Raw genomic sequence first — 15,308 nt, 5'->3', positions numbered from 1 at the left:
CATTCAAAATCTCTGGTTGTTTTCCAAAAGTTCTAACTCTTCTAGTAACCTTAATCTTTTGCTTTTAAAGAACGGATATCCTCTTTGTTTGCTACTACCTTTTTGTTTTTAAGTCCTTAACCGAATCTTCTAAGATAGCAGTTCAACTAGTAAGATGTTCAACTTTTTTACTAAACACTTGCAGGATGTCCGGATTTCTTTTTGATTACTTTCGGAAATCTCAAACCTACGCCTGATTTCTAAAGAGAGAGCCTGAATCAAGGACTCTACTTACTGACCCTCAGCTTCCCTCAGAGATATCAAGGTGACATTTGTACCCGCAATCAGCTGTGTATTGGGTAAACAGCTAGAAGTCGAAATATTATACTCCCCTTAGTAGACTCTCCAGGATCTGACCCGGTTTGCTGTTGTCGTTGTGTATCTTCACCTACTTCCCCTGGGTCCTCTACTGCTAATACTTCAAATCAATTTGAGCTTATTAGGTTTACCACTATTCTACTAGCCATTTTACCTTCCAAGGGTTGTAATCCAGGTACTGGCTTTGCTCTATGTAGCACCTCAAAGGGCCTTCCTCCTTCACATAAACCTTCACTCAGAATTAAGGTTTTTGGAATTACCTTAAAAAAGGTTTGTAGTGAGGGTGTGATCTTGACCTTCCGATCTGCTTTATTATGATTTTTATACCCCCCCTCTCTTAAAATTACCCTGTCTTCCTGTGTGCCCAGGGCTTGTGAATCAAATGCTGCTGGTGGGCTTGCAGCACTGGTTGTGCCACCCACAGAAGCAGCTTGTAAAGTGTGTCTCAGGCCTGCCATTGCAAGGCTTGTGTGCAGTCTAGCACTACCATGTTGGCCTGGCCAAGTGCACCCACTTGCCAGTCCTTAAACCTTCCCTTTGCTTCATGTTAGACACCCGTATGCTGGCCCAAGGGCAGGGTGCATTGTAAGTATAAGGTAGGACATGCCCTGATGTGTGTAGAATGTTGTAATAGTGAATTACAGCAATTTCCTTTTTCACTATTGAAGGCTACCTGTTCTCATAGGCCAGAATGGGCAGTTAAGATTATTACATTCTTATAATCTTAAAAGACTCAGGGAACATGGCAGCAATTCGAATTTAGCATGCCTGAACTCAGACAAATAAATGTATTCCTTGTCTGGGTTTGTGTGTGACAGAGCTGGGGAATTCTAGGAGACATGCTGGGGCAGCCCGGTGGTGAATAGAGATCTGCACCTCCTGCTGAAGTCACCGGGACAAAAGACTTCACCTCCAGCTCCCTCCTGAATTTCCTTGCTGGGAATTCAGGAGACGTGTGTTGCCGCCGCAACTGAGATTATCGCAACGCCGGAGAAGCGATCCTTTGCCGCATCTCCTTAAAAGCGTGTGTTCATCAAAGCTGTCATCTGTCGCATCACCGGACAAGCGTGTCGCAGGGCCTGTTGCGGGTCCAAAGTACAGTCTTGTCGCAAGGCTGCCAGGACCTCATCGCTATCAATAATAAGCCCTTGAGAATTCCAATAGAAGTCCAAGTTCTGGTGTGAACATGGGTTTCTATTGGAATTCTCCAGGGCATATTATCAAGCCCTTTATTGCTACTTTAGCAGCAGTTTTCTTCTGCTAAACCGGTTATAATTTTAATGCCGTTCTTGATAATATGCCCCGTTATTGTATTTGGGCTCACAAAATTACCTCCAGTATGCATCTCCTTACCTATCAACAGAGCAATTACTCGATCTTCTGGTAAAATTGTTAGTTTCTTTTAATTAGAATGTCATTTGGGTTATTATGATTCCTGAATCACTTCTGCTCCATTATCCGGAGCGAACAAGGACACTTTGGGTTTACTATGTGTTCTCTGTCTTGCTCGTGCCAAGCTACCAAGGGGGTGATCAGGGGTTATTAAGGAGTGTAATCCCCCTTATCCTGACTTAGAAGTAAGCGTCCCTATTTGGACAAAGGTGATCACCATTGCCAACTAGAGACCCCCAGATCTAACGATATGTTATATGTGTGTGTGTATGTAATTTTTACTTTTTAGCATGAAACATCATAAAACTAGACCCATACAGGTCTTGAGAGCAAAATGAGATATTTACAAAGAAATCTAGACACTCTGGGGCCAATTACGATGTCGGTCAAAAAGGCTCCAAACAGCGTTCGGTTCGTCAGAATCCGATGCCTTGTTTCCGACCGATTCAGAAACATTTCCAATTGACAGATTACGGTGGTCCGAAACCCATCTGACTGTCCGACTCGTGTCTGAATAGCATTCGGAGCCACAAAGTCGGTCAGAGCCAACTCTTGCTTCTCTACAGGCCGCATTTCCGACCGAGCGATTACGATGTCTGATTCGGACAGCGTTTCCAAATCGGTCAGTCCGACACGGATTTGCTGTCGGAATCTGAATTTGGGGGCCTTTAGCAGTAGTTTGACTTCACCCGGAGGCCTCCGGTTGGGACCAGTGGAGGTGCCCATGGGTCCCCTCTTTCCAACCATACACAGTGTGGCAGTAACATAGGGTGCCTGGCACAGAGTGCAAGGTTTTCTGCACCCACACGCTTTTTCAATGGGAGCCAGTGTAGTCGGTCAGAACACAGGCTCCCATTCAAGGCCATGGGAGTCCGACAGAATGGTGTTCGGAGCCATCGTAATTGGTCGGTCGGACTCCACGAACGAGAGTCGGTTGGAAACCATTCCCAAACAGCTGGTCGGAATGCTTTCTGATCGACATTACAATCAGCCCCTCATTTGTATTTAATACATATGGTAACCATTACACCTTATGGGAGTGGCTCCTTCTTTGATTTGAAGATTGGTTTGCATCCATACCTTTGTGTGACAATAGGCATGTGTCTATGTTCTTTTGGCCACTTAACCACCTTACTCATACTGTACACATTGGCATCCATTAACTCGACTACCTGTTTACTCTCTAATTATCTTCAAGGGGTCAGAAAACTTATATTCTCCAACTTTAACTTATCTCCCTTTTTTCACACACACCCAGTCACACACATGTAGAGTTGCTGACAACTTCTGACTTTCTACATAAGGACTCAAACAAGTTATCTTAGCTTTACCGTTGGACAACTCCACCATTGTTAACACCATTACTCACCCTGTTTTCTTACATCCCACATACACATCTGTTTTCAATTGCATGTTGCTTCCCTACTTCTCATCTTTTCAAAAGGTGATTTGTCTTCTGCGTTCCTGGATGTAGTGTGATAACTCCACAATAATTCCTTAATAGTTTGATAACAGTCTTTCCGATTAGCAATCCTTCTTTAAAAGCACTTCTCCATCTCTTCACAATAATATTGATCTGTGAATAATCTACAGACGTGCATGTGTGTTCAGTTCTATGGCTAGATAAAAACTACACTATTATTTATCACCCAACTTTGGGGAAGGCTATCTCTTTCAAAAACATAATTCATAAATTGAATCACATTTCTTGATGTAACTTGACTTACCAATTTGATCTCTGCCGATTGTGACATCGTATCCATCAAAACAATACAAAACACTTGAGTATTGTAGAAGCACAGTGGAACAGCAATATCAAGAAATACTCTTTCCCGCACTCTACTAGATCTAAACTTGGGTTCCTTGTGATAGTCAATTGCTTTCTGTGATTTAGCACCGGTGGCTCTCTATACAAGATTTTACTTTACCTTCTAAAATGTATGCACCATAGGCCACCAAAGGTCCGCTCGAACTCTTCTTTTCATACTACTCATCCCAGGATCTCCTTCATTGGCCATATCAAGTATGGTTTTCCTCAAACTGGCCGGTACAATGAAATGTACACCCCTTAACAACAAACCATCTTGTTTAGAAAGCTCATCTGCACTGTTAAAGTAGATTACAAATTCTCGATAAAGAATCTGCATCTGCAAAAACATTCCTGCCTCCTGGGACATATTAAATATGAAGAGTGAAATTCTTGTAACCTATATTGCCATCTTGCTACCCTTGATTGTCCCTCTTTTGCATCCGTTTGTAGTAAACAAATTGGTTTATGATCCGTTTTCACTTCAAATTTAGTGCCATAAACATATTTTCTAATATACTGTCTACCCCACCAACACACAAGGGATTATTTTACCAACCTAGAATAGTTCTAGAAGCAAAGGCAATATTTACTAAATTAACATTCTTATTTTCCATCAAGATGGCTTAAAAGCCGACATTACTGGCACCAGTACAATTATCGAATTGCACTCTGTATCAAATTAAGATAATGCAGGTGCATGATCAGTTCTCTTTTTAAGTTATTGACTCCGATGCACAATTATTCCATGAAAATTGCTGGAATTTATTTTAATCAACTCAAATAGTTAGTTTTGTCACAAAATGCAGAAAAGAATTTTGCATATTATTCTGCCTGACCTAAAATAGATCAGAGTTGGTCTTTGTCTTTTGGGTTAAGGACATACTCAATGGCTTTGACCAAACTTTTTTGGAGATATGTCTTGTTTACCAATATTTTGTCCCAAATAATCAACAATCAATTTCAAATTTACCCTTATCTTTTGTTAAGGTAAGCCTATTCTCTTGTAAAACTGTTAAACTTTGAACAAGGTCTCAGCATGTTCCTTTTTTGTCTTTCTAAACTGTAAGATATTGTCCTGAAAATATAATGTTACGCTAGTCCTTGAAAAATCTATATTTTATTAACCTTTAAAACATTGCAGATGAGGAAATTCGCCAAATGGCATTCTTTTGTGCCTAAAATCTCCTTCTGGTGTAATGAAGTAAGCACCTGGATACCCTCATGGGTGATAAGCTGCACCAAGTAAATTGACGTAACATAGTGTTTGATGTCATTATGTATTGCTACATGGTGCTATGCTCTTGAGAGATCTAAAGTAGTGAACACCATGGCAACTTGTTATTAGGGGAAAAACATTTCACCTGTATTGGATAATGGATGTTATCTACCCATACAGAATAATTAAGATCTCTCAAGTAGACACATATTCTGATCTCACAATTTTGTTTATGTACAGCCACAGGTGACGGCCACTCAGAAGATTCTATCTCTTCTATGTCCTGCTTACACAGATTCTCCAATTCTTCCTTTAATTCCTTTTTCATAGATATAGGTATGTTCCTAACTTTGTGAACCTTGGCCACTGCATTATATTTAGGGCTCCCTGTTTTATGGTATTTATTTGTTTGACATTTCCGTCTGTATTTATCCATATTTATTGTTGTCAACTTTATCTGTATATATCCATATTTACTATGGGTTTTGTAAAAAATAAAATAAAGCTGAAACTGGCATATTTCCACATTTATTTAACCAATAAATATGCAGTCAGAAGATACATCAATGCACTTAAATGAAAATATGCACATTTCAATATTAGCCTTGTGCATATCTACTGCTGTTTAAGCCTCTTTACTAAAATTCCGTTCTTTTTTTAACCCCCTTACCCATCAATCCACACAGTTATTGGTCTGTCAGTCATGGCAAAGTGTATTTAAATAATTCAAAAAGCACCCAATTTCCATTTTTATCCACATTTAAAAATAAATACAGACAAGAAAATAAATGGTTTTCTGTCTGTATTTATCTGTAAAAATCACTAAAAACGGAATATAGGGAGCCTTAATTATATTATAAAATGAATTTGCATGAACAGGACACCGCCTGCAAACCCTGAAGTCGACTATCCATGCTTTGTAAGTGCAGTCAGCCATTTTGATGCCTACAGTGGCCAGGCATCATTGTGGATGGCTAACTGTGTTAGTTATCAAACATGTTGGAATCATACCTAACACCGTTACCAGTGTTGGAGGTATGCTTCTATGCAATGGGGGATCCTCCGGTAAGCCCCCAGTACTCCCGGTAACAGCCTTCCAGTGTCTACCAGCAAATTATTACTGCTTCCAATCCCAAATATGACTCTCCCCTCCTGCTGCTGAGCTTTGATCGAGCAGAGGAAAGTAGAACAATAGGTTTCCTGCCACAGGAATGTGTAACCACCTCCCAAACAGGATAAAGCGACAGGAGTGTAACCCATAGACCGAATTGAGATCTGGGTGTACATATATTATCAACAACAATATCTCAAACTGATTCAGCAGGGGGGGCAAATGTGTGTGTATGTGTGTGTGTGTGTATATATATATATATATATATATATATATATATATATATATATATATATATACACACACACACAAAATGTTACAAGAACGTGGAAAAAAGGGAAGTGAGACTGGATTTTTTTAGAAAGTGCACGTAGCATCATATATTTGAGGACACATTCCATATAAAACAGTTAAAGCAGCACTGTAGGCATAGAATGCGGTGGCAACCCAAGGGGGCTTTGTGCACTAGGTTTTAGTGAAGCAAAGAGTGACGGCGCAATTGACAGGTGGGTGAATACAGCGAGGACGCGATGTGACAATGTGATAAAAACGCACACCAGAGCACATCCTTCCTTCCCCGTGAACTTCCTTCAGTATACCGATCTTTTCTCTTCATCACCCGAATTCTCATCGCACATCCTCCAATGTCCTGGACACACCGTCTGATGACTTTCCATTCTTCCGCTCCACAGAGTCTTAGCCCTTACCTGGCTCAGCGCACCCGCGCTTGCAACACCTTCACCCTGCCAAACCTTGCAACCCCCACGGCGTCCGCAGTCCTCCTTCCGGCCCTCATTTTCCTTTTTCCCACGTACTAATCTAGAATGTACTCTACTGACTTCTGTAAGATTGGAGGAGAAAATTCAGTACAATTTAGCCCACTAGAAGATAGGAGCATACTGATTGCAAAAGCTAGTTCCTCAGTAAACTCCAGCTAGAAATGTAACAATGGCCGTCTTGCATCTTATTCAGCACCATACCTTCAGATTATTTGGTGCTTTGAGCCCTGAGTCCTGAAATGCTATTAGCCCCACGTTGAGAGCAAAGCCAACAACCTCCGCTTCATAAAATGTGAGGAGACCTGGCTGGTTGGGCAGAGTGATGAATGTGAGTGAATGTACTCTTAACTACGTTAATCCACGATTCAAGTTTTAGCTTTGAACTGGATCCACAAGTGCCTCGTAGTGACCCTAAGGCAATCTGTCTTATTTTAGAAAAACGAAATAATATCTACTGTTACATGCGTAATATCCATTAGTATAATTATCTCTGGCAAAGCATATACTCTGTGAGAGCAGTCAAATCCCTTTGTGCTTATCAAGTTAAAAGAACACGCATGTGTGTTAATACTTTCTAGCCTATTCCAAAATCGATGCACTTAAGACACAATTGTCCAATAAGAAAAACCTTCTAATGTCTCTAAAACCAGGATATCTGAATGGGATGTTTGTACAAAAATGTGATCTTTAGACAAATACCAACTGCAGAGAATCGTCATTGGTTGATCAAATAATTAAAAACATTTCTAGAATTAAAGTGACCTTTTCGTAGCTCTTATTTTTTAGGAAAGGATGAACATAAGCAAGTTGTTTCTACAGTAGATGATTTTTGAAGAATTTCTGTTCACCTCTGTTTATTTTGCGTTGTTTTGTCACATTGCATTGTGCTAAATGTGTAGAAATCTGTATTACAATTATAGTCCCAATATAAAATATGAGAGCACGAAGTCTTGAATGTTTCTTACTTCTTGGTATTTCACGTAGATGGAGATAGAGAAAAGTCTTTATTCAGATCATGAAATCCGCCTTATGGAGGATGAGGAAAGGCTAAGAAGAAAGATGTCCGATGATTATGACTCAGATGATGATGTTGATGATGGAGGGAAGGACATAGTGATGACTCAAGATCTTGAAGACAAGTGGGAGCAGAAAATGAGACAATTTAGTCTAGCTCCCAGAGTTACAGGTATTTGTACATTTTTTTATTATTTTCCTTCCTCACACCAGTTTGTTTTGACTGACTTCAGCAATCACTCCAGCCTTTCTTAAACAATGTGTTGCTGATGAAATTCCAAAACCTCAAATACCAAGTTCGTAAACTGAACCAGCTGAAAGTCAATCCTGTCCTCAAAGATTTCCTTTAACCTGTACACTTGATTTATTTATTAATATGTAATGCTTATCCACATCATCTAGTGGTTTCCTTGAGCTCACTTGCCCCTATTTAGCAAACAAACAACTAATGGCAGGGAAAGGACCAATATATATCTATATTTTTAAATGTGTGCAAAGACCAATGTTTTAGGGTGGAAGAGGGGTGATACAGGGAGAAGAAAGAGCAGCATTGCAGGAATAAAGTAAAGAGAAGAAGTGGCGACAGCAAATAGAACAAGCATTGGCCATGCCAATTGGTTTCGCCCTATTGTTGTGTTATTAAAAATAAAAGTACAATTAATACTTAGAATAGTATATGGAATTTTTTTTTATTTTCCAGCCAAAACTTTTTTGTAAAGTATTAAAACATTTGTGTAGTATACATTTTTTGCGCAATAGTGATTGTTTAAAAAAACTGTGACGTGTGCAAAATATGCAAATATACTTATTTAAAAAATGTTGTGCAATATTTGTAAACGGTGTTAGATGTAGGCAAGTTGTATTGTAACAAAGAACATTGCAGTTATATAATAATATTATTAGGTAAGGCAATCAAACATCGCGCAGAGCCACAGTGCCGAGAACAAAGAGACAGCTGGGCCCTCCCCGGGAAAACTGTCACGCAGTGACTCGTGTGTAAAGATAAACCTTAGTAGTCAGTACTATGTTGCCCAATTATGATAAGTTGATGAGAGTGAAATAGAGCAGCGCTTTGGGCTCGTCTGCAGATTTATTGTGAATTACATGATATGAAGTAGAATTCATATAAACCAGGCTCACTGACTCACGAAGGATGATGAGACAGACGCTAACTTTTATTATACAAATACATAGGCGGTCTTTGAGGAGTGACGGTACCCCCTTGTTCCCCAGTTTTCCCACTCCCACCCTGCCCTCGTGCCGAGAGCAGTGAGGGCCTGCCTCGTAAAAGTGTCACGTACTGACACGTGAAGATAAGCTTTCTACGGTGATGCCCCTAAGGTAAGATTGAGACAGAGCAGCCCTGCACCAACAGGAAACAATACAGCCTCTTGAACATATGCATGCTGTTTTGGGAAGGTGTGAAATGCTTAACTGCGGCTCCAAGAAGACTGCCATGGCTACGCAACTCCCTTGAAGCTCTTTGTGTTGTTCTGCAATGTGACGAAGAACTGTGAATGTCTGGGGTGCGGCTTTAACACCAAGCTAAGCAGCAAGTTTACATTATATGTTCGTTTGCAGGATAAAAGCATACATTTAAAAGGAGGCCAGGGTACGCGTTGGATGCGGCTATGATTAAAGAAACACGAAACCAAGCATTAAGTTACTAAAAAAAAGAAAGAAAGAAAATAAGCTTATTTGTATGTGCGTAGAAAGCACACTATAGGAAGGAGGTTAAACATTTACATTTTTCTTAAAATTAAATGCTGGTTTGAAAAAAGAAATAACTCAAAAAAAAATCAGATATCATTAGAATAGTTGTGGCAATTTGAGTGATAGCACTGCTATATAAATTTATGCACATTATAAGCGTTATATTGTATGCGGTACACCCTCCCTTTTGTACCGCTTTTTGCCGCCATGAGTGTGGCAGGGTATGCTCAGATGTGAGTCCCTTGCTCACTTTGCCCCTGGATTCAAGCAAGCCGGGCTGAAGACGGCTGGAATGCCAGAAACCAGTCCTCGGAAGCTTGTTTCCAGTCCAGGGAAGACCTGGCTTGGCAGTTCGGGCTGGACTGTTCCCATGAGGCACAGGGTCAGACTGATTTGCATATAGCCATGTCTGAACTGGGGTGGCAGAGTGGGCTAAAGAACGGTGATGGATTAAACCCAGATCTGTTGACTGGGTGTGAGTGTTTGATTGATTCAGATGCTCCGTCCATCACCGCCCCCCTTTGTACCGCTTTTATACTGTATGCAGCAGCACAAATAGAGAAATGAAACGTTATAGAAACTTTGCAGCAGCCAGCACTTTTACTTTCACAATTAGGTCATAGATTTACAAATGTAAACCTCCCTCTAATGAATAATTGTGGTATTTGAGTAAAACTGTAACATACTGACGTGTGTGTGAAAATAAACGTTACTAGTTAGTACTATGGCACTGTGTGTTGTTTTGTACAAAGCATACTATTACACTTGCTGTAAATCCGGAGAGATAGCGCTGCTGTCTCAGTTTATGCACATTACTTGTGGTATTTAAAAGGATAGTGCTGCTGTGTTTGTGTGGAGACATTACTGTGCATGTCATAATAGTTATGGTATTTTGAGTGATAGCGCTGCTATATTAATCCTTGCACCTCACTTGTGGTATATCGTGTGCAGCTGCACAAATAGGTAAATTAGAGGGCCCATAGGTCTTTTGCAGCAGTAAATTACATAAAGGAGAAGGTAGATCTGCCCCGTATTTGATCAAGTATAGGCTCAGTAAGAGTCCAGAATCTTCAAAAGTCACCCATTTTAGCGCTCACCAATTACTCAAGACCGTATACAATTTAAGCAGAAGCACTTTTATAGAAAATATATCATTTTTATTCTTGATTGATTCATATATTTTTATACATAACATAATTGTACAAACTCATTTTTTTGAAAAATTTCATAATTATAAGATAAAAACATCTATGTATATACACAACCCGTCATCCTTCCAACATTCAAACTTCAACAAATTCATGCATCGCAACCAATCATACTCATACAAGGCTCATTCAAGCATTCTGCTCAGATGGACTTTGAGGTAAATTGCTCTGAGAACATCCTGAATATTCCTCTCAGCCATAGGCCGGGGATAGATCGTACAATGTTATGGGGAGATGGTTTCAACGCCGACGCACGTTTCGGTGCCAGGCCCCCAAGATAGGCCGCACCTTCGTCAGGGCAAGAAAGGGGAAGGAGGGGTTTTATTCTGTAGTAAAATAGATCTGATATCCAAGCGCTCTTGGATTCAGAAACACCTCAGCGTATAGTCTGCTGTGGAGAAATGATGACCAATCTACTTCGATAAATGGCACGTTTTTGGCGCCTTCCTGGGGTCCTCAATAAATATTTAAGGTGGGCGGGATATGCCGGGTATGGAGATACGTTAGAATCAAAAGTCGCGTTCTTCTAGATAGCGTTTTATGGTTTGGATGATACAATAGCTTGTAATCCTCTATAAGACAGGGTGTTCGGGCACTAGATGGATCATATTCCGCATCCGCATTCTCATAGAAGGACAGCCAAGGCGGCGGTTTCACCAGGCGGTGCCATCAAAAGATGGGCGGAGTGGTACAGATTCCTCCTCGTTTCACGTCCGGCAACCCAACTCTGATTTTAAAGGTAAAATCTTAGACATTGCAGATATAAACATGACCTTAAGGAGAACGCCACTGAGCAGCCCTGCACCTGCATATTTAATGTGCCTGTGTCTTAAATTAGGAACGTTTTCATTTCATCTGCAATACATTGTGCGCTCCGTGTTGTGTCAATAAGTTACTTTTATTACAAAAAGGGACAGGGTTTTTTTAAAGGAATAATGCCACCTCCATCCTGGCGCTGGGCCCCAGTACTGAGAGCACAAAAAGAGGTGCGCCCTCACCAGTAAAACTGTGACCCACTGACTTGTGAGTGAAGATAAACTTTACTAGTTAGTACACTGATGCCTAATTATGATAACTTCATGAAACTAAAATAGAACAGCCCTGCAGCCCTGTGTGCAGATTTACTATGAATTCAACAATATTGGTTCGAGTGCATCTAAACCAGACTCACTGACTTCCAAAGGATGATGAGACAGAGCAGCCCTGCCTGCAGATGTAAACTTTTTTATAAAAATGGACAGGTGACCTCTGAGAAATGACGGTACCCCCTTGTTCCCTAGTTTCCTCACTCCTACCCATCCTCAGTCCCGAGATGAGAGAGAGCCTGCCTGGTAAAAATGTCACGCACTGACCCATGAAGATAAGCTTACTACAGTGATGCCCTAAGATAACACTGAGCCAAGCAGCTCTGCTCCAACAGGTTAACTGACAGTACTGCTGTATTAATAATTGCATATCGCTTGTGGTATACAGTATGCAGCTAGCACCTTTAATTTTGAAATGACATCTTACATTTGGCAGATGTTAAGTTGACCTTAATAATATTATGAGAACGGGCAGGGTTTTTTTAAGGAATAACGCTACCCCCTTCCTCGCACCGGGCCCAAGTGCTGAGAGCAGAGGAAGAGCTGTGTCTTGGATAGAGCTGTGCCCTCTCCGGTAAAACTGTGACGCACTGACTCGTGTGTGAAAATATGCAATGGGGAGACAGTTAAAAAGGAAAATAACCATAGTAAACCGAAGAAGGTGCAGCAAAGTATCCCTAAAGCGGTAAGAGGACGAACACACAGCGTCCACTAATAAATCCGTTACCACGGAGTAACAATAAGGAGCCAATAAGGTTAAAAAGCAAAAATGCCGGCAACTAGCAAGCACAAGTACAGGGTCCGTAAATTAATAAGCGCAGTAAATAAGAGCCGCTCCAGCAAAAAAAAAAATAACGCTGGCTGTGCAGTGAAGTTATGTGCTCGTTAAAAACACGCAAAAACTTGCGCTGCTATCTTAAATGAAAGAAAACCGAGCGCTTACGAAAACACAATAGAATATGTTTACGAACAACAGGAGAAATGCTTTGCCATCAGAGATGAAAAAAGGCTGGCGCTTTAGAAAAAAAACATAGTACGGAAAATGCTGTGCTATGAAAGAGAAACCAAAGCCTAAAATGCATTCGAAAACACCTGCCACAAGAAATGCTCTGCTACCGGACACAAAAGTATCAGAAACAAACTAAAGCTTAAAACGAGTTAGAAAACACATGCTACAGGAAACGCCCTGCTATCGAAGACAAAACAAACCCTAAAACGCGTTCAAAAAACACATGCCACAGGAAATGCTCTATCGGGGACAAAACAAAGCCTAAAAGAAAGTCCTCCAATGATACCGTATCTGTTCCGAACACGGAGTAATACGAGTAAAAGGGCCAATAGCTGGAGGCGTAAACAATCTCCAAAAGGAGGGACTAGAAGACTGCTTGCACCAACCACAACTCGAAGGGAACTCTGGCGGTTTAAGTGACACACCAACAAATGAATCAAAAGTCCAAACGAAAAAGAGACGGTTACCAACATCACATAGTATAGACCGCATCTCTCGTAGAGACAGCGCATGCGCTGCCTAGGCGAAACCTAAAAAGGAATATGAACCTGGGACAAAACAGATGAATGAAGAATGGGAATGAGAAGAAAGGGTAGGCAAGAATGGAGTACAGTTACAAAAACTGGAACAGGGAAAGAGCTAGAAAAAGGTAAGGGATCGACGGGAATGTGGGAGGGAGTGTAAGTGAAAAGAATCTGTGGCCATAAGTGCAGAGGAGAGGAAGAGGATACTAAGGCATTGGTTTGGCAGGAGTCTAAAAAGAGAATATGCTACCCAAAAAACACATGGATATATTGATTTGTACATGGTACGATGAAAGAAAGTTTGATGTTTGGGAGCTACCCTTTTAAATTTGATGGTGTATTAAATGGTTTGCTTAAAGTTATGACTGTCAACCTGGTGAGTGCCATTCATCCAAAATAGGATTGCTCTTGGCTCCAATTCGTCCTCCCTGTAGAAGACAAAAAAGGACCATAAGAGGAATGTATGGTTTTTTGAAAAACAGTTGCTTTTGATGAGATGATGGGTTTGTGGCATGGCAGTCGCATGTCTTGGTATCTCCTACATGTGTCTGTGTGTACCCTAGCCCTACCTACTTTCCAGACGGGATGACCTGTTAGGAAATCTCAGTTTTTTCCCTTGCAAAGCAGTACACAGTTCTGCTATATTTGAAGGGCATCTAATAGGGCTATCAAGCATTGGTCCAGGATAGCTGTATCCACATCTGGTTTTCTCTAATTTCTCTATTTTCTTGACTACATCATTTAAATACAGTTTTCCCTATATATCGATTTCCTGAAAATCGGGCATGGATCAGGCCACGCTGGACCTATATTTAATCCCTCTGGTCTTTAACCCCTTCGATGCTCATGACTAGCTGAGCTCATCATGCAGTACACTGGTCGTGTGCTCATGACGAGCTGAGCTCGTCATGAACAAAGGTAATCAAAGGTTCTCAGCACAGGAGGGGAATTGCTGCAGCACTACATCTGTTGCCAATGTACATCTCGACCTGCTACACATTAGAATGATTCAGTTTTCCTGTGGCTTTTTTAGATTTAATGTAATGGTATTTTCATAATTTAAGATTTACGCATCTGTTATGGCTAGCATAAATTTACTTATCCTAAAAGTGTTTTATTATTCACCTTGCTTCTCACCATATTAAGAGAAAGAGATGGACAGTGGGGTAGAGCTGAATATGGTTACCCGATTCAAAAAATACAGGACGTACAGTATGTTACAACAGAAATGTAACAAACTAGCATCCTCGTGTCTGTCACGTATTTTAAATAGGGTTTTGATTTTCAAAAAGCACGCATCACTTTTGAACTAGCAAGGGCATTCTGACAAAAAGAATAACATTGTAAAACATATAGTAATAAATCATACAAATGTAACTTTCTTCTTATATTTCACAGAAGCAGATGCAAAGAATGACAAAACGTCTTTAAATCGGAAGCTGAACACTAACCTGATCTTGTTGGTCAAGGAGAGACTCGGCAGTCAGGACAGTTGGGTCCTACCACAGATACATTGGGAGAAGGGAGAAACTATGAGACAGACAGCAGAGCGAGCCTTATCCACTGTGTCCGGTAAACCGCTGCATCTCTGCTTTTACTACCTATCCTTAAATTATTTTCTGTGTTCAAATTTTGTAAAGTCCTTAGATATTTTCGTTGGGGCAATCTGCTCTAAGTGTTGCCCAAAGTTGTTAGAAAAGGGTACTGCTATGGTCACCAGGCCACTTTATTTCAAGCTTTTCACTGTAGTGTTTGTTTTGTGAAGATAGTGATAAAAACTATTGTATTTTTGTTTAACAAATGATAATAGATAAACATGCAGCGGGTGATTCTTCCTAAGATACCCTGCTGTAGTGGTTGCTCCTTTAGGGTGGAGGAGCGTTGCCTCATCTGCCATGAGTTCAGCAGTAAACTAACAACAAATACATTATTAAAATGGTCTCACTCTTGTGTACTATTTCTACTATATGCTTGCTACCGGCGAGTGTGGGGGTCAGGGCCCTGCCGAGTGATTTCTGCTGATTGACAGCAGCAAGGATGACAAGGAAAGTGTGGGTTGTGCATGTCCACGGCCAGCCCGACATGCAACT

The 15,308-nt window shown here is 40.7% G+C and overlaps 1 protein-coding gene across 1 annotated transcript in view; it reads left to right on the top strand.

Moving 5' to 3' along the window:
• Positions 1-15,308, top strand: part of MRPL46 (mitochondrial ribosomal protein L46) — a 59,525-nt gene that overhangs the window by 17,763 nt on the left and 26,454 nt on the right. The window contains exons 2-3 of the mRNA XM_086951612.1: positions 7,650-7,851; positions 14,617-14,790. Of these exons, the coding sequence (XP_086807738.1) occupies positions 7,650-7,851; positions 14,617-14,790 (376 nt within the window). The remainder of the gene's footprint in view (positions 1-7,649; positions 7,852-14,616; positions 14,791-15,308) is intronic.

Source organism: Lissotriton vulgaris, unplaced genomic scaffold (assembly GCF_964263255.1).
Source record: "Lissotriton vulgaris unplaced genomic scaffold, aLisVul1.2 SCAFFOLD_2332, whole genome shotgun sequence".
NCBI lineage: Eukaryota > Metazoa > Chordata > Amphibia > Caudata > Salamandridae > Lissotriton > Lissotriton vulgaris.
This window is presented reverse-complemented; position numbering and strand designations above follow the sequence as displayed.